Source organism: Falco peregrinus, chromosome 2 (genome assembly GCF_023634155.1).
Source record: "Falco peregrinus isolate bFalPer1 chromosome 2, bFalPer1.pri, whole genome shotgun sequence".
NCBI lineage: Eukaryota > Metazoa > Chordata > Aves > Falconiformes > Falconidae > Falco > Falco peregrinus.
Genome location: NC_073722.1, coordinates 34,862,264 through 34,883,006, shown reverse-complemented (window position 1 = coordinate 34,883,006; position 20,743 = coordinate 34,862,264). Strand labels below are relative to the sequence as shown.

The 20,743-nt window shown below is 36.7% G+C and overlaps 1 protein-coding gene across 7 annotated transcripts in view; it reads right to left on the bottom strand.

The window, feature by feature from the left end:
- The window catches only part of FAM184B (family with sequence similarity 184 member B), a 51,988-nt gene that overhangs the window by 1,354 nt on the left and 29,891 nt on the right, over window positions 1-20,743 (bottom strand). For 4 of the 7 annotated variants that reach the window (XR_003555408.2, XM_055795469.1, XM_027789625.2 and 1 more), the window contains 9 exons: window positions 16,422-16,496; window positions 15,129-15,239; window positions 8,539-8,751; window positions 7,149-7,302; window positions 5,912-6,024; window positions 5,310-5,494; window positions 1,669-1,786; window positions 1,409-1,513; window positions 492-697 (listed from right to left, as the gene is read on the bottom strand). Coding sequence is in view for 6 of the 7 variants with exons in the window: in XM_055795469.1 (XP_055651444.1) it covers window positions 492-697; window positions 1,409-1,513; window positions 1,669-1,786; window positions 5,310-5,494; window positions 5,912-6,024; window positions 7,149-7,302; window positions 8,539-8,751; window positions 15,129-15,239; window positions 16,422-16,496 (1,280 nt within the window). In the remaining variant the exon portion in view is untranslated. The remainder of the gene's footprint in view (window positions 1-491; window positions 698-1,408; window positions 1,514-1,668; window positions 1,787-5,309; window positions 5,495-5,911; window positions 6,025-7,148; window positions 7,303-8,538; window positions 8,752-15,128; window positions 15,240-16,421; window positions 16,497-20,743) is intronic. The other 3 variants (XM_027789624.2, XM_055795468.1, XM_055795470.1) reach the window with 3 other exon arrangements.

Below are 20,743 nucleotides of genomic sequence, written 5' to 3'. Positions count from 1 at the left end.
TCAAGGTTTCCAGAGAAAAAACATCAATTTAAGAAGCTTTTAGTAAAGTATCTGCAGATCAATTTTTGTCTCTTAACCGTTTGCCAAATGATTAGCCTAGATGCATTCAGATATCTCCTAAATAAAAGTATGCCATCTACATCTACCAAGTGCAAAGCAAGGGGACACAACTAAGAAGGAAAACACGTTGCCCAAAGTTTTAAACGGCCATGTTCACTGTTAATTACATTCTTGGTGAAATACTTGCAACTCCTTCCTTTTTTTTGTACCAGAAAGGGTTGCAAGCATAAGCTCTGCTAGGCAGTGATCACAGCCTACTTCTGCAGTAAAGTCTGGGACCTATCTGCAGAGAATTGAACACATGGAGCTCACTGCACAACAGGAACGTTATGTCATTGTTTACTTCCAAATGTCTAACATGTTTGAATTGCCTACAAGATTCTGAACACCAATTCATTTATCTCACAAGTCACTGCAAAATGGACAAATACCTTGTGGCAGCACTGCTGTCTGAGGACTGTGCTGATGGAGAGCCCACCCTGAGGCAGCCAGGACTCCGGTCTAAGCTTGTAGATTTTGTTATTTGAGGAGCACTTCCTTTTGATCTCAAGTCACAGCTCAGAAAGCTCTTTGCGTAGGAAGCTAAGTTCGGAACACTGACAACACGACTGGGCACCTGAACCGTTTTCTTCTGCTGCTTTTTATTGTAACAGAGAACTTCATTACACACAAGTATTTTTTTTTTTTACGCTTTATACCATAAAACCTCAACAATACCTCATTCCCAGATACCTTGTGAGGAGCACCCAAAAAATGAAAAATTCTTTTTCTATAGGCATTTAAAATAAATTCTCAGGGTATGCTGTGAAGATCCATGGATTAAGTAGTCCAATTAAAACAACTGTATTTGATCTTGATGTTTTGGATACATCAAAGCCAACAGTTTTGCAGAACTCAGGTGCTTGCCACCAACTTGTCCTCCCTTCTTTCCCTGACTATTTATAGACAATTATCATACAGAGGGGCTGGAAAGACAAAAGGGCAAATCCTGAGCAGCCCAAACACGATTCATAATTTTCCTCGATGCATCCAATGTCCCAGATAGCAACTCCCAAATCTGCAAGCAGCTCCTAAATCTGCAAGCAATGGCTTTGCTTATGCCAGTGGAAGACCGATGTCTTTGGGGTTCTAGTGGTTTATATTTGCTTGAACGCCTGTGTCTGTGTGCGCTTATACTTCCACAGAATTTATGTTATAATCAGCACCTGACTGTAGTTGGCTTACTAGAAAAAATTCTACTGAATAACCACCATAAAAAATTAATAGGACCTTTATTGTCCTGACCATCTGAATGATTCAAATAGCAATAAAACATCATTTGTGATTTAAATTGCATTGCACATCTTACCTTCACGGAAGGAGTCAAGCATCCTGTATTAGGGTTGAAAGAAAATGATCGAGTCCTGTAAGTTTGAGTGCTGGCTAAAAGTGAATACTGACATTTTCTTCCTTCCTGAGGGGAAAGAAAGTTATGTGCATGGAAACATGTATCTGTCAAAGTATTCCAGAACAGAAAGAAAGAATCAGTGTGAAGCAATGTGTGAAACACTGAACAGAGCCTTCCAACAGATTTCAAAATGTATATGTACATATAAAAGGAAATCTTACTGCCAGCTGCTTGATAATCTCTTCTCTCCCGCTTAATTTATCTTGCAGGCAGCCTATAAGGTGTGTATCTTGTGATCTGGACTCCCGCTTTCTTGATTTTTCTTCTAATTCTTTAAGTCTGTACCAAAAAAATCCAGACCAGAAAACATTCCTCAGACCAGTCAGGTTCAAGAGATACCTGGGCTGTACTCTGCCCTAAATTCCAAACCTAAAATACAGGGACATAGTCAGGCCTTTCTGATATAACAGCATTTTTAAAAAATTGGCATCTGTACATGGATTAGACGTAAGTATATAATGTGGATTTCCAAAATAAATCGCCACCAGGGTTCCACCCACTATACCTGTCCAGTGTAAAATACAACTACTGGTGTAAAATACTAACAAGCTTGCACACCACACTGCTAGTCTAGTTTCCTAAAGAAAAAAATGTTTGTCAAAGTATCTATGCATGTCTGTATTCACCTATTTGTTCTCTTTTGTGACCCAGTAACTTCAGAATCCACAGGCTAATTCCAACCATATTTGACAGAGGCCTCAGAAATACTCAATTCCTCTAACTTTCACGAAAAGAGAGGCTTAGATACACATGCTAAATCTAATCTTGTAGTGTGAGTTCAGCTCTTTAAATGCCTTAGTCAGGGGAAAAGACTCAAATGAGAACTTACACTGTCTTACAGATGGTGTGGCAACATTTGATTGACCCATGAGAAAACAAATTATTTCATCAGCCAGGTTAATTAATTTTGCTGCATGAGAAACTGAGTACTATGAAGTTCACCTGCTATACTGAGAAATGTATTACAGAATACAAACCACCATTTTTGTGGGGGTTTTTTGGTTAAGGGTAAACGTTTTTGAGAGGACCCCTCCCCTCAATCTTACACTCTTAATTTAGTGTATCTTAGAGTTTAGATAAAGATAAATCTTAACATCTGAATGGTTTCAGACCTGCTTACATGCAAGAAGGTCTCTCTTCTGGACCTATGCATGCAGTTGGGATAAGAGAAAAGGACTTCAAGGGATATATATTATTACAAGGATTATTTCTGAGGGGCCTCTCCTGTACAATCTGCAGCACCACAGAACTACTTAACCCCACAGTTATTTTGAAATCTCTGGGATTTTAACATGAGGCTTTGATGCCATATTTCATCATGCCATGGCATCAGAAACATTTAATAGTGCCTATCAGAATCCTAAAAATATTTTTTTTTAAAAAAATTGAAGGTAAGAAACATTGTAACAATGGCTTTAACTACATTTGTCTTCAACAGACAATGTATTTTGAAAGATACTGCTATTTGATTAACCCCATCAACTGAAAACTAAAAAGTGCCTAACATTTTTTCAAGCCTAGCCATAACATTCCTTCCTGATACCAACCCCAAAATCAAGAGACATATATTGAGGAACTGTTGTTAGCTTGTTGCCTTTTGTTTGCTGTTTTGTTAAACCTTGGAGAAACTTTTTCCTTAACTCAATGAAGAGCCTTTGTTCTGTTGTTTACCGATTTAAACAAGTATGTCAAACTCAGCAGGTAAACAATTATAATTTTCACAAAACATTCAGTTGACCTTTTTTTCCCCCTTCTTCTTAATGTATTTCTAAGCCCCTTTCCCTTTTTTTGTGAAATCCTTCAGAAAAGGCCAGAAGGCCCATGAAATGCTTCTGCCCTTGAAGTTAGAGCACAACCATGGGAGTCATTGATTTGACACTTGGCAGAAAATAAGAAGCAGAATAAGAGTAAAAATGGCACAGAATCCCTGAAATGGATCTCCAGGGGTAGAATTATAAACTCTTCTTTAGAGCAGACATTTTTGGACTTGTCCTCTCTTCCCATAAAAAGAATTTTGTCTGCTGTCACCCTAATCCTTGCAAAGGGATTCCACTCATGGTGGAATTCACACAATCCAAGAGAATGGAAATGGAAATTACTTCAAGCACATTATTCCTTTCACTTGCTTGGCAACAGTAGGAATAGTAATTTCAAAAAATTGGTTATAAAATGCATATACATGCAAGTAACAACCCACTACCAGCTTTCAAATCAGAAACAATTATATAGCATAAGACAAGGTCACTGTTGCTAAAGTAACAGTAAAAAAGCTGTTATTTATATGCACTCACCAATTTAACTATTCCTCTACACAAATTATTGGTTGTGCAAAAGCAAAACAGGAGCTGCAAGTTAATGTTCCAGACCTTCCATGGGTTAATTTCAGAGCAGCCTGTATCAGGTGCCTAGGACAATTTGACCTCTTTGGTTCTACCTCCTGTTATTTGAAGGATTGCTCCTTACATAATTTCCATTAATGCTTCCTTCTCAAATGCTTACTGTAGTAGAGCTACACCATTTATCCCCTGTAAAGATTATCCTCCAGCCCAGCAGCTTTATCATTTGAGGCTTTTTAGACCTCATCACTGACATGTGAATAATTCTCTTCATGAACAGAGGCCCTAAATTCCTTCAAGGCAGTTGGACGGCACTGATGAAACTCTGGTTTGCAATTTTTTTCTATTGATCTTGTTTCAAAACCTTGAAATGAAAGTCACTTTCAAGTAAGTCTCCAAAGAGTGCAAAGGAAAAAAAACAAGTTTCTTTCTCATTCTTTAATCTCTGCTGACTAGTAGATAGCAACAATTACTCTGGCCACTCTGACAGCCTGCCAAAAGACACTATCCCCTGAGTGCTTTTCTTTAGACTATATAGGACATAAGATTCCTTTAAGGGTATACTCCTCAGAAATCCTTTTATATATACAGCTTGAGTAGTTAGGGGCATACATTCTACATCTACACATTGCAGAAATGAATTGAAAGATACCCACACGCCAGATCCCTCAATCTCTTTGCAAAGCCAATGTGTTAAGTACGATCATCCAGCAATTTCAAAGGATTCAACAGCACTGGACAGTGAACCCCAGCCTTGTCTCCCACGTAAAAAACGTTAAGTCCTGCACTTTTTTGTGTAAGCACATGGGAAGACTGTTATTTCTGCAATGCAACATGTGTTCCAAGCCTGTGGCTACACTACAAGGATGTGGCCCACCTGCTACAAGACAGCCAAGACGACAGTCAGCTGTGCCCTGACAGCACATTACAGCTCTAGGCTGCCATCAGCCCAGAGGCACTGTCAGTGTCCTCTACCACTCCCTTATTCCCCCAGTGCAAAGCTGGCTATTACAACAAAAAAAAAGTCTTGGAGAGTACACACAGAATTCTCAAGTATCCCCTTTAGAGTTAACAACCCGTTGGTTTCACCTACCAAAAGTATGTATAAAAAACTTGTATTTATTCTCAGACTTCTGTATTTTTTTAATAGCTCTCGGGTGAGTTTGGGAGTTATGCCTTCCTGCGCCTTTCAAAGGCTGACATTACACAGATTTTCTCAAGTCACTCCTGTGGGGCTACACTGGACCTATTTCTCTGTGTCATGTAACGAACAATTAGTTCAAATGCTTTTATTATGGTTGGAGAGAAATGTGAAATGAACTACAGCTTTCACAAAACTCCCAACCTCTAAAATTAGTGCTTTAGAAAGGAGAGATTCTGACACTCATCACATTCAGAACACCTCTGATGCTGGCATTCTTACTGAATCTCTAGGCAGCACTATAAAGTGAGAATTTAAAGCAAACCTTCTGTGCGGTTTCTCCCTGTCCTGAAGCTGTGCAGCTTCTTGCTTCTGCAACTCCAATTCAGCACTGAGCAGCTCCATTGTGTCCTTCAAAAGTAAATTCTCTTTCTTGAGTTTGGAAATTTCACTCTGACATTTTTCCAGTTCATCATGAAGAGATCTGATCTGGCTCTGGCTACTTCCTTCCTAAGAAAAAGGTCAAATTTAGTTATTCACAGCCTCTTATCATTTAACATGAAGATCTCACTGGTATTGTGTGCATTGAATTTTTGTGAACTGATTTTTCAATTATATGTGCAATCCTACGCGGAAGACAAAATCTGCGATCAAAACTTCCTGAACATATTTTATAATCTCTACAAAATTTATTTTCTTGTAACATTCATTTACTCATGTTGTACATTCTAATCTTTAAATGGAAAAAAAGCCTGCCCATAGGGAAAAGATGATAAACAATGCAAACATTTTAAAGTGGGACATAAGGGAAGGAAACCCATTCCATTTCTGTAAGAGACTACAATTTTACAGTCTCTGAAGACAGAATCTCATACTATTGCTTTCGCAAAACACAACATGGCAATGGAGTAGGAACTGCAATCTTGCCTGTTGCTTCTTCAGTGTTCTCACACTCCTCAGCTCCATTTGGAGTTCATCTATTTGTTTCTTGAGATTACTGCACAATGTTTGTTGCTCAGAGAGTTCCACCCTTAGAGATCCTAGTAACAATCAGACAGACAATCATTAAGGCAGTCAGAAGCCAGCTGGATGGGGAAAGTAGATATAGACAATATATATTAAAACTTTAATAATTACAGTTTGCCTTGTTCCTCAATTCCTTTGCCATTAAGAATAATGGCCTCCTATTAAAGAAGTAACTCAGTTGAGCCATAGTAGGAAGATATGGAGCTACAATAGCAATGATTCAATGTCAGAACCAGAGAGGTAATTCTGTGGCAGTTGTTTTGTAGACTAAATCACTATAGTTGCTTCTTCTAACCTTGAACTTCACTGGAGCACCCTAAGCTTCCCTGTTAAGTCCATTGGTGTTTTATGAAGGGCCGTAAGACAGATGGAGGAGAGCTCTGGTTGTGTTAAGAGTACAACACTTACGTAAGCAAACCTATTATATACTGCAGTTTTTGTTTATATCGGGTACAAGTTTTGGGATGGATCAAGTACAAGGAGAAAAGTACTCTCTATTGTGTTCTTATAATTTTTCTTGAAGAACTGAGTTTATCTATTGAATATATAAACTTTAAAGAGCAACAGATCTTTCTAGCAAATTTGAATTACTGGAAAAAAACCCGAGAAGAAAATCCAGTTTGTACTTAAAAGTACTTTCAATTTATTATTATTTTAATTAAAAAGCCTTTTATACATAAGTTTTAATAAGCTGAGTTCAAACCTGGAGATATTACTGGTCCTTGTAATGCAGTGTTCTGTTTAGTTCTTGGCAGTTCAGGGAACTTTCTAACCTGACTGAACAATACATATGAAGCAACTGGACTCAACAGAACAGACTTGAACTACATACAGCAACTCTTTGCATCAGAGAAAGAAAGAGGGAAGTCATATACACTAACTACAATATTGCAATTTAATATACCTGATAATGCATACTTGAATGTTGTACACCAGAGTACTCTCCCAACAACATTCTGTTGAGAGCTAGGTTAACAACAAATATTAAGTCTGCATTGCTGAAACTGAAGGGTATGGATAAGGAGATTCACAAAGACCCCAGTTTCCAGAAGATGGGAAAGACAGTGAATGGGAGGAAAGTCAGTGCTTCTCAGGATCTAATCAAGCAGTAGGAGCTGTGTGTTATGAGCAATTATACCTAGCAACAGGTTTTGCTGCTTCTGTATCTGCTCAAGTTCATCATGTAATTCTTTCTTTGCTTTCTCTTCCAAGGTTTGTATTTCCAGCTTATGAGACTGATGTTGGATCTTGAAAGTCTCATTAAATTCCTTTTTCAAACGTTCTTCTGCCTCCTGTAAGCAAGAGTACCCCCCCAAAAAAAAACACCAGAGTAGTTGGAGCCTCTTTATCACCTTCTTGTTTCACTTGTAATGTCAGGGTGAATCTGGTCTTTCATTGTAGAACTTTTATTTGCATCACCACTTCGAATGACATTTCATCAACACAAGAATGAGCTGAAGTTAAAAAATAACACTTGATAGGTACAAGAGAAATTATCAAGATACCATCTATTAGATTTGTTGTACATCATGAAATAATAACATTGACATCTTTGCACTATTTGACAGTAGAATGGTATTTTATTATTAAACATACAAAGCCGCCCAGATCTGACCTGTATGTAATTATTTATCACAGTGTGTCAGACAAAGGCTTCTCTCTTTCCTTGTATTGTTCTTAGTTAAAACTTCCATTTCATTAGAAGTGCTGCTGATACACTGAAAATGACAGAGCAGTTGCTCTGAAAGCAAACTCCTACGGTTAGTTTCATTTTTACCAGTTTACTAACTTCAGCTGGGTTTTGTTATAGCTGGGATTTTATTCTGAATATATAAACAAGATATTTAACTCTACTTAGAGTGGGTTCACTTATGTTTTATAAGCAGTTTTCCTCTAAGGTGTGCGATATCAATAGGAATATCAGAACTCCATGTCACAATCACATGTACATTTTTTAAGGTGTTTTTTTTTCCCCCTCAAACAACAACATTCTGTAGAACCTCAATGTATTGCATTAACATTTTGTCACTGAAATAAATCTACTTGAACCCTTAAAAGCTTTGGTTTTCCACTTACAGAACTGACTTCTTGAAGGTATGTAAGGCAATACATATCATTATACATGTCTATTATACTTCTTTTGAAGTGTTTATGTATAAATTAAAAATGGATGAAAAAAATACAACTAAGTCTTGTTAATAATACACTTAAGAATCCCCTTGTATTTCTGAAACAAAAACACAGCTAGAGGAGCTTGTATTCATTGCAGCCTATCTGTAGATGGTAGGCTATATTATTTTGTGAAACTATTTCATTCACATTGTGTTCTAAGTTCAAATGTTGAAATTAAAAAATAAACCAACTACCTGAAGATTATGAGGTTTCAGAATCACAGAATTAATTCATTATGTGCAACAATGGCAACCCATCATTAAGATAACTGGAGATAACTGAGTTTTGATAATCAGCTCTAGCTAATATGGTTTATCCCACAAATATGTTTTTACACTAGTATATCATAAACTGACCTTTAGTTCCTGATTTTTGCTTTTCTCCAACATTTTTAAGACTTTTTGATGCGATGCCTCCAGCTGCAGTTTAACATTCTGGTTTTCTTTAATGGTGCTTTGAAGATCCTGCAAAAGCTTCTCTTTTTCCTTGTTGGACTGTACATTATGTTTCTTCAGTGACTCCTTGAAATCATTTGCTTGTTGGTCTAGTATTTGCTTCAGCTGAGCCACCTTCCAGAAAAGTAAGTCAGCAGGAGATGATTTGTTTCTGTGTAAACACTATTCATATGAAACACAAATGTTCGTGGACTTCATGTGCTGTGGAGATAACTCAAAACCTGTTACTCGAACATACACATATATCATGAGAACTACATAACTTCCTTTACTAAATCTGATTTCTGTACCTTGTAAGCAGCTACAAGAAAGAACCAGTTCCATTTTTTAGTAGACTTATGGTTGCAGAACTACTGTGCTCCCTCCAGAGTTTGTCCTTCACTTCAAATCCACAAGTCAGGTTCCTTTTCTCCAATTAATTGGTGGTGGTCATTACTGATCATCACTGATCTTGTACTTCAGTTTCCCTCTGAAGCCCTTCCAATGGCTTGCTTACAAAGGGCCATACTACTATGACAATTAACATGGATTTCCTTTACTAGATGGGGTACAGTGTGCTATGTTTGAACTCCGAAGATCCTCAGCTTTATTAATGATATTTCCTATGTTCTAAGATCTAGAACTGTATTTAGACATGACAGAAATCTGCAAGCAGAGGTGAATTTTGTTAAAAATCTCTTCAGCAAAGCTACCAGCTTGGGCAGTTGACTTCCTCCTATCTGGTGGCCAAACCAAGCAATCAATAAAACTTCTAGTCAAATAATCCAAAGGAAATATTTTTGAATGTACACACCAAGATGAAAAATTAAAATATTTCCTCCAGACTGAATTCAATGTTTTTAAAACTTAAATTATTTCATCATTTGCAAGAAGACAAATGGCTTTATTCACAGAACACTGGAGAAGATGAGGTGGCAGCAGTGGTTCTACTTTGTGTGTGTGAGAGAGAAAGGAAGCATGGAGGCACAGAAAACCTGAGAAAACAAGACAGTACGTCCATGTGCATACAAAGGCAACTAGGGCAGTTACCCAAGTGATGAAGGCCTAGGTTGTCCAATGACAACTTAATATACAAGTGAAGAAGTGGCAACAGGTGACACGCTGCAGCTCACCTTGTTTTATCCTACAACCCAGTGACAAGGAGGCTCTTTAAATAGTGAGAAAGCTGACAGAAAAAAAAAAAAACCAAAACCAAAACCAAATCAAGCCCAGGTCTCCCACACATCATGGGAATGCTAGGTTGGCAGATAAGAAAACAAACATTCCTTCACCTAGTGTTTTGTGAATCAAGCAGTTTTTTTATTTTATTCTCTTTTAAGGGCCAGAAAATGAATGATTAGTTTTACCACTCCTTAAACAATTTCAGACCAACATGGCACATTTTAATTTCACTGATGCTATCCAGCAAAATTGATCTGAGTAGTAAATTTGAAAGAGCACCTAGCTTCAGCTGCCCCAGACTGAGTTTAACTAGCCATCCAGTTGTTTCCTGGCTTCTTCTGTTGTGTCATCCAATTAAACACAAAGAAATCTGTCTCAACAAACTAGTCAAGAATAGTTGCTAAATATTATTCTTAATGAAAAACATTAATTGTCTTTATCGTGTCTGTGTGATTGGATCTATCTGTGGCCTATATACACTCCAAGAACAGGCAGATGCCAGTGCCACTTGCCAACCATACTTTTGTTTCCAGAGCTGCTGCAATTTTTATTATTTTTTTGAAAAATAAGTGGTGAATCATAAGATCTAACCAAAGGGGCTCTTTGGCTTCTGTACTTTGTCTTAACACCTATTGAACTCAAGCCAATGTTTTCCTATATAAAGAAAGGAAATACCGAAGTTTTTAGGTACTGTAGTTCCTTATAAAACTAACCTTTGATTTTAAACACTTAATGCAGTCCCCTGTATTGGCTGGTGTAATATGCATTAGCATTACTACACTCAGGCATGCATTTTTTTTCTGGGCTTCCTGAAAGTAAGCCAATGAGTGAAAAGGATGTGCCAGAAGAGCAGCAAGTATATTTTCTAATAGAAAAATTGGAAATGGGAAAAATGTCGCTTGGAGTATTTCTTTTGCAAATTTAATATTCATCCAGGCAGGAAAGATGAAAAGCGGTATATATAAACTTCAGCTGTGTTCACATTATTAACCTTTCAGACTGTCTTCATAGGCAATTATTGGTTCAAAGCACTACTAACATAAAACATAAGACCATACTGACTGCAAATAGGCTAAGCAGTAAATTGGTAGCAACAGAGAATATATAGTAGTAAGAAATCAGATGGAAAAGTATTTCTAAAAAATTATTTTTCAGTGATTTAGGGAAAAAGACCTACATAAATATATTAGGTATACAAACACAAATTTCTCAAGAATCCTGCTATTTCTAACATACTAGAGGTTAAGAAACAAGCATTTCCATCCCATCATGTTTCCTCCTCCAGTCTTTCTATTAAAAGGGCTTTCAAATCCACCACTGCAAATCCTTCTCTGGACTATTTTGCAGTGCCTAGGCATTTTATTCTGTTTCATTACTTCAAAACAGATAGCCAGACCCTCAATTTGTTTAAATTGGTAAAGCAACATTTAAGCTAATGAATCTATACCAATTCACATCAGTCCAAAATCTATTTGGCATCTTTTACTATTAGCAAACCAGCAACTTTGTGTAATTTTGTGTTTTAGAACGTCTCCCTGCTGCAAAATAAAACCTCTTAAAAAACCTGTACCTCTGATACCATTACTAATTCATTTTTATCCACCAGAATTGCATAAAGTGGTCTTAAAGATGCAACCAATAGCAATCCTCAGTGTAAGCTCTAGGCAACAGTATTTTTCTAGGCTCTGTTGAATTCTTTCCAAATTTCAGGGTTATGTTTGCACTTGCCCTTTCTCATGACAGCTGATTTTGCCTCCCACTGTCTTCCAAGTAAAGAAAATGTGAACAACTATTACTAAAAGATGACAGATAAGTTTTGAAATATTTCAAAAGTCTTTCAAGTTTCATTCTTTTCTAACCATAATTACTGTCTTTCTCCTGGGAAGGATGGCTTGATTCTTTTGAAGAAGTACCTCTCAGATTATGACAGCCCATGGGTAAAAATACTGGGCAAGTATAAGGCTGTGCATGCCATCACAGCTGGCTTCCCCATTTGACTTCTACTTTGATTATTTTAATTCACTGTGCTTGCAAGCATTTTGAATACCTGAAGTCTATCTTATGCCTGCTCTTTCCTTTTATTTATTGTATGTAAGAACTGTGAAATCTGAAAGGCAACATCTAAAGTTGGAATCAGAGAGAATATTTTGACTTCCTATATCTTTTAAGTAGAAAGATCTGAGTTTCTCAATGCATTGCTAGGGGTTGAATTTATATAAAAGACTTTAAAGTGACTTTTGATGTATTATAGACGAGTCACAACAATTGAGAATTTGTTCAGAGTCAAAATAAGGCACCTAAATGCTACAGGGTTTTATACATACTATGATGTCATCAAAACAGTAACATGGTATAAGAAGTAACAACATAATAATGAGATTATATTTTACTGTTGTCTTTAGGCTTATTTCACAGTTACGTCAGTTAAGTTCAGAGTTAACTGCCTTCCTAATTTACGGCAATTCCTGACCAGAGGGACAGGTAGGAACACATCATGCACACCTCTACTGCTGCTACGTGGTACCTCCAAGATCCATCAAAGCCGTGGGCATTCCTGTGCTGGCATTGTTCAAAGATGTATCATGACAATGTGATGCCTGCACTTCCATTTTACATACCTTCCAATTTCAGAATAGCCCCTTTAACATGCTGAAGAGATCTTACAGTGTAAAAGCAAGGAACTGGAGGACTCTAATGAATTAGCATTCAACCCACACAGGATCTCACATTCTTCCTTCCAAAGGACCAAATAGGTGTGAGTATGATTTCTCTATCCAGAAAAAACTCATTAATACAGAAATACTGCCACTTTGATGTGCATCCCCAGAGATATGAAATTATCATGATTCCGCCTACTCTGCATAGTGCTCTGTCTATGTCAGCCCAACCAAAAATGTGTCTTATGCAGCCAAGGAAGCTATTTTTAGATCTGAAATTGTATCCAGGTTAGAACTGGATTAGTGACAGCACACTGCCTAACCTCTGAAGCAGAAGATCTGGGCTGAGCCATTGCAAAGGTTCCCAGCCGGGAATCATACTCTCTGTGAAACATAATGTTGCATAGTAAATAGTGGTTACTTGGCTGTAAATATTCACATATTTATAGAAGGAAAGTATTATAAGTTGGTATTATTTCACTTCCCTGGAAATACTGCTAAGTAATTGGTGTTCAGAAAGTAACTTTTAGACTACCAATTAAAATACAAAATTTCTCTTCAGAGGGAGCATTTCCTCCTTTTTGGGAGCACTGTTAGATTCCAAGATACACCAAAATGTTTCTTAATGTATCTGTTCATACCTACTATGGTGTTGTAAACATAACTTATGGCATGATATATACTACTTCATAATTACTTATGTTTATATTTACAGTTGCAATAATTGCCCACCACTATCTGTATTTACCATGATCTCATGATATGAAAGGACTAGCTGTTAGGAAACACAGGCTTCTTTCCTATTTTTCTGTCCTGAATGTGTGACTTCAAGGAAAGTAATTTGATGACTCACTGCCTTACTTCTTCCATTTGCAAAATCTGAAGAATAATTGCTTCATGTCATAAGCCTTTTGACTTCTTTGAGACCTTTCAGTGGAATACACAACCTGCATGCAAATACACAATACTATGAGACTGGACAGTGCCACTACTCCTTCCTTCCATCTCTCCCCCTCACACGTCAAAAACAGTATTTCAGGCATTACCCAGGGATGCCAGAATATCACAGTAAATTTCAGATTTGAATGCACTAAGATTTTTTTTAGGAAAAGGTACATTTAGGGTAATTTGGAAAAGAATAAAGACGACTAATTACTGAGAACCCATATTTTGCATTAGATGCAAAGAAGTCACTCTGGATAGCTCAAGACAGGTTGGATTGACCTGAAATTCTCTCAGAGAAGAACCTGTAAAAAACAGTGGCATGCAGAAATGTGTAATGAATCCTAAAAACAGGATTTAGCCAGAACTTTAAGAACATTAAGAACTACACTTAAATTCTGTACTTCTAAGACTTGGAAATGGATAGAATGTCAGAATGCAACTGTTTGGTACCAGAATGTACAAATCTATTTTACAGGAGATATGAAAGGAAAAAGACCACGCTGCGCTCAGAACCTGTACAGCTAGTATAGCATGAATGGGAGAAAGAGCAGGTGTGAGAGAGAAAATGACCGCAACACATGCCCTGATTGCTGGAACACACTGCACCAACCAGAAATAATGGCATGTGGGAAAGCGGAAGCAGGCAGGAGAGGGGGGCCAACATCTTGTTAGCCCCCTGATGAGCCTATCTGTCCTTTTTCTGTCTTTAAACACTCAAAGAGAGCTTATTATGGCCACTTACAGTCTACAAATGCCAGCTGAGAAAGATCTAGGTCTTCAACTTTTGCAGAGCTGTTGCCATGCAAGCTCCCACTGAACTTGCTGGAAGTGAAACTGTTTAGAATCAGTAGGGATTCAAAGCAATCAAAATTATACAGTCACTTAGAACAACAGTGGCTATCTGTAAATCAGTAGTTCCACAATGTAAGCTACTTAGTTCCTGTTGTTCATTATTTTTTCTTGAACTAGACTGAAGACATTTTGTATATTTGTGAATATCCTCCTTTTGCTTAACCAAATCTTGGACCCTCAAAACCTGGATTGACCGGAAATAATCCAATGAAATGGATGACAAATTCTCATGGTGAAAACAAGTCCATTCATCCATAATCTCCCAGAATGGACAATCACAAATCATTTCATTGTTCTTCTGAAAAAGGTACCAAATGTAATGCTATACTTGGGGTAGAAAAATAAATGCAGCACTGAGCATCATCAGAACTTTTCACTAGGGCACTGATTTCAGTTCTGTTAAAGTGGGTTTTTTTGTAACTTATCCACAAGATAAAGTATCAAAATGTTCATAGGCAAAAACTTCACATGATCAAACTGAAGAAAAGGAAATATCCTGCACAACATTTTAAAGCAGCCAGCATTTGCTGAAAAGAACTGAACAACACAAAAGGGGAACACTTGAGAGGGAGAAAACATGTATTCACATTTGTCAGAAATTTTAAAGGTGCATTGTTTACTTGTGTATATAACTGCCTTGTAGGCATTCTGCTTTTGTTCTGGCAAACAAATGAAATTTATCAAAACAAATAGGCTTGTCAAAATATTCATAGATGTTCAGGAGCAGTAATTTCTGTTATTTCTATCTAAAGTCCTCGCATATTTTCTTGAATTATAGTCACAGCAAATACGATTAAAATCTAATCAAGAAATCGTCAGATGAGAGGAAAAATGAAAAGCCTTTTTATTACTGGGTTACATTTATGGCCAGTTTACCTCAAGTGAAGAGTTTTGAAGTTTCCCAGTTAGGACATCTTTCTCTTTCTCTAGTTGCTTTAGTTCACACTCAGATTTTCTTTTAAATTCCTCCAGCTGCATCTGGAGCTCCTAAAGTAAAAAAAGTAAAAAAAAAAAAAAGAGAAAAAAAGAGGAAAAAAAAAAAGAAAAAAAAAAAGAAAAAGAAGAGCATGCAATAGCTGGGACAAAACATGCAGCATGAAAAAGAAAGACCATTTCTTCTACATCAACCTAGATAATAGAGCAGGTTACACACTAATACATGCTACCGTCTTATTCTGTATTATTCAATCAAATATTAGAATGAACCAAACCAAATTGTTAATACTAGTGTTAGACAACACAGCTCACATAATCCCAATCTTTCAAGGAAAGTTTCCCTGAGGTGGAAAACTACAGCATGAAGTGTGAGATTGTTTTCCCTTGAGTGGTGTTAAGAGTTCTAAAATAATTTACTGTGCAAGAATCACCCACAAGATCTGAAAAAACACAGATATACACTGACCATATGCCTAATGAGATGACTAACTAATGGGCAATTACTGGAAAAGGGAATCAAAGGGATTACTATCTTACAGCATCCATAAAGAAAATCCTAGTGAGGAAGTAAAAATAAAATAAAATAACCCCCTGAAAACTACATAATCATTTATTGCTGAAATAGTTTTTGAAAAAGCAGTGGTAATACTGCATGCAGGACAGTGACCAAGAGCTTGTAGCAATCATTTGTGGCAAATGTGAGCATTTACTGTAGAAAGACTGAATGTGGAACTTCTAGAAATGTCCTGAAGTAATATATATTAAAAACTTTAATTAGTGTGCTTGCTCTTCCTATTTCTGCCGATTTGCTGACTCAAAAAATATTCTACCATATTTTCATACACTACAAATGGAGGAAGATTAAAAATAGCAATTTAACATCTGTCCTATCCTCTACAGCCCCTTCTCACAGCCCCTCCCCACCCCCATTTTTATAGCACAATGACTTCAGAATTCAGTATGACAGAGAAAGTACCTAAAAACTAAGAAAGTGATAATCATTGGGAGGATACCATGATATTAGTAAGCAGAAGCACAGGAAATAGTGACATATTCCTTGCAATTCATAGTTGAATAAAGGAGAATACATTAGCATTTCACAGTTTAGGTACTGTTAGGTAGATATTAAGAGGATGGAATCAAACACAGAGACATTAATATTGCAAAGGAGAAATTAGCTTTAGTTCTGCCTATATGAAAAGGAGAGGATATAGTGGTCTTTCTGATTAAAACCTGAAGATCAGGTGTTGCACCATTCCCACTGCAATGCTGCCAACTGGTTCCTTCTCTGTATCTTAATTTTTCTGTCTGGAAAATAAATATAATAATTTTCAAACAGCTGTTACAGGCCTTAATTACATCAGAGGATATAAATAGCAGTAATGAAAAATATTGTAATTGTATTTTTTGACAACTCAAGATTCTTCTGATTTAATTAATATGAATCTCTAAGAAGAGATGGTTATAAGCAATAATATTTATTGCCAATAAGCAATAAATGCCTACTATAATGCCTTTTTTCATGTTTAATACTTAAATTTGATCTGACTCACATGAAGAGTTTCAGCCTGGCATCATTTTAAGTACACCTGTACAAACTCACATTAAAGAATACACAATATAAAAGGCAAGATTCTTTTCGTAAGGCTTATACTTCATAGCCTAACTGCGTATCTTGAAGCACTGCATCTTCACATACTGATCAAATGTGAGCACTTTCACAATCAGATAAAATAATTTACTCACACAGGTTCCTTTCTGAGAAATGAGATTGCATAAAAGTATAAATTCCAGCAGTTTCATAGGCAGAAATGAATTCTTCTGATGAGCACTTAACACAATTCCTAGTCTCCAAAACCTAGAAGGTACTATGAAGTTCAACATTTAGCGATAGGAGATGCACGCCTTTTATGACTTCACAACTTGTCAGCAAGTGATTTGACTATGCTCAAGTAAATGTTGAACACAGAAAGGTATAGTAGCATTAAAACTGGGTAAACTGGGTAGAAGTTCTTAGTGCCAAGAAGGGTCTAAAGAACACTTGACTAGTAGTCTGATTGTCCAATTCTACAGACCCTAACAGATTTTTTTTTCTGTCTACAAGATGTCTGACAAACACACAAGTACATTAGGAGACAGAAACTAAATTAATCCTTAGTTTATGCCCAAATTTGGCAAACCACTTGGGCATGCAGTGAGTTGTAAGCTTCACTAGGCATTAAAGCATGTGCTTATAACATTTAGGTTGCTACTGCACAGAAACATTACAGACTGCAAATTTCTTGAAGCCAAAGGATTTTGTCTGTGAAGCCACAGACAGCAGTTCTCATGAAACAAATTCTTTGAAGAATCCCTTAAGCCAATCACTGCTAAAGCATACTAACAACAAAAATTACATCTTAGCCACTTAAAACACATTGAGAAAAGGTATTGTTCAGGTAACTTCTCTGGGTCCACAAGATGAGCATTCTTTCTGACTGAAAGAAGGACATTGTGGATAACTGGCTAGCTGAAAAGGGTCACATAGACATAGTCCAGCTGGCTGGACAAAAATGCACATCGCTCTCAGCTTATCTGAAGTAAAGCAAAAATATAACAGGAAGATTGCGGTGGGAAAAGAATGTTGCAGGTGGGAACAGATAACTACAGAAGAGAAACTAGGGGCAGGCTTGGTATTTAGGCAACTAACCAATAATGAGCTTAACTTTTGTAATATGTATGAGCTAATTATAACAAGGCATAAAAGATGACTGTAAGGTACAATAAACGAAGTCTGCTCATATTGAGTGACTGTGTCTTCCCTCCGTCGCAACAGGACATATATTTGCATGTATTTGTCTGTAACTAGTCATCATAACAGCTGCACTCTGAATCCATTTACCAACACTGTGCAGAATTAGAACCTCTGCCTAAACAATGCAAACTTTTGATTAAATTAATGTATCTGAATCTTTCACAGCAGTAATCCATGGAAATTTAAGCCAGAAATTGGAATACACCTACAATACATTTTTCTTCAAGAGAGGCCTTACATTAATCACTCCAACTCTAACATGCAAATCATGCAAGGATAAGTGTTGCTAAGAAGGCGGTTTATCACATCAAGGATAAATTCACTTTCCTGCCTGTGGAGCTTTTCACAGAAATACATCAGTTTGACTTTTTCTCCTTTTTTTTTTTCTTTTTCAGTAAGACCATAGCGAGAAAATCCCTTGCATTTTATGTTAATTCAAAGTGCCTCCAGTGAGGATAATTCAAATGATGTCACTGTCACCAATAAGATTAAAACCAGATGAATTAAAGCATCTATAATTAGAAGAACATTCCTACCTTCCACATTTTTTTTCTTTCAGCTTCCATGAGGTTTTAGACTGGCTCGATTTCCTCTGTATGCTTCATTACAAGATCTTCCAGCCCTTTGAACAGCTATTCCTTCAGACAAGTCTTTTCCTTATGGACTGATGCTTGCCTTTACAAAGCAAGTGTCTCTTGTTCATACTCTCTTTTTAAATAGCTACAGTTCCCATAGTCTATAAAACACACTACCTATATAAGATGACAAAACCAGGGTACGATTCTCGGGTCACAGTAGTCTATTTTGTACTGAATATGCTATTTAGGTGGATATGCTCCATTGAAGAATACTGGCTTTATTTTAGTTAACAATGTAGAATGGTAGTGATTCAGGGCTGTATGCCTCTTCTGTAGTCTAGGAATGTGGGGTTTTTGCTGTTCTGGTTTGAGTTTGGATGTGTAACACTTCTAACCATACAGACTTCCTCAAGGGCCACCTTAGTTCTACGAAAAAGTATACAGACTTCCTCAATGGCCACCTTAGTGCTGTGAAAAAGTACAAAGGACAGTTTGGTTTTCCTTTATGTCTCTGATACCAGGCCTAATCTCCCAGAAAGCTAGCATAACAATATTCTAGTAGAACTAAAAAAATACAAAAAAAGATTCAGGGCTGCACACCTGTTTAAGCAGAACAATTGCACAGAGGGAACTCTGAGGATACATACATTCCTCATTGTACTGAGTTTATTCCTGGTATTATTTCTGCATAGATTTTCAGAACTGTTTTCTATATTTAAAAAAAACATAAATCAGTATTCCAGCTTGACCTCAACAGAGGAAGTCTGTCTTGGACCTTGTTCTCTTTAAGGTTTTCATTACAGAAGCATATTTGAGAGCAAACTACCTGTTTAAGCTTTTGCACATCTTCAGAGCCACTCCTGTTCTGGCTCTGTTTGGTACAAGTCATTTGCTGCAGTTGTGTTATTTGATGCTTCCGTTCATCTACTTCATTAACAGCTTTGTTTTGGGAATTCAACATAGTTTCCATATCTTCTGTGGTATCAACATTTACATTTCAAATAGCATAACTTGTGGAATTTCGAACATGAGTGACTACTAGCAAGGGAAATACTTCAGAATGACATTAATGAGCACCTCACTACCTTTTTTCCCACTATTTCCTTCTCTTGAAGTGCGTGAAGAGAACTTGAAGTTCTCTTTGACTACACTTAGATCTTCCTCCACTTTTTTCACTATACCTTTTGATCCCAGAATTTTTTCTTGTGTTCCCTTAAGCTACACTTCCAAATCCTAAAATATACATGACATTACTTCTATGTTTATTACATATGTTCTTTTTTTCTCATCTGAAATAAATGGTCATTTTTTCTCTTGGTGTAGTTCCATGATATAAATCTTTCACCTACAGAGCTGGATGAAATGCATTTTTGGCTCTTCCATACTCTTAAAATGTCTCTGCTGCCAAAATATTTGTAATGTGAAGCCATTTCCTCAGATGTAGTAGGTATCATTGTAAAGCGAATGCTCATCAAGAGTTACCATCTGTAACTAAGACAATCCATATGATAATCTCAGATGTCCAAGATGATCCGGAACTTGGAATAGGATATATTTCCATTAATTTCCCAAGAACTTGCGCTACAAGTTAATGAATATTAGTTTGATTTTTTTTCTAGTTGCTGAAGTACAATAGTTTGTTAACATAATCCACAATACAGATACCTAAAACCAGAAAAATTGGCTCCTACAGACTTTGCTGAGAATTGTCTGTCCATAACTAACAGCAAAAATTTGAAACATATTTAATGTTCTGTTTCTGAAGGTTCTAGTCTTGGTTGCCAGATGTCTAACATAATGCTGTTATGTTACAATATTCACTTGGACAAAATTGCCATTTGTTCCTATATGAATGTTGAGTAAAATCTCATGGGTTAAAGCTAACTTGTACTTAACACTCTCTACAGTTGAAAACTTAAAAGGTAAGCTTGATCCTTTCACCTCTGGCATATGCCAAAATTCTTCCAAAAGCAGACTGAACAGATGAGACTTAATAACTTGTCATCTTTTGTATCTTTGCATATGTGCCCTAATGTGATACCTTTCATCTAAAGATCTCGAACCTCTTGGCATACGCTAAGGGGAAAACAGAAAAGTCATCTTGCTTAAACATCAGTCGTTTTATCTTTCAAGCCTTATAATAGCTATTCTTGCTAGTATTTACTAATGATCAGAGGTACTAC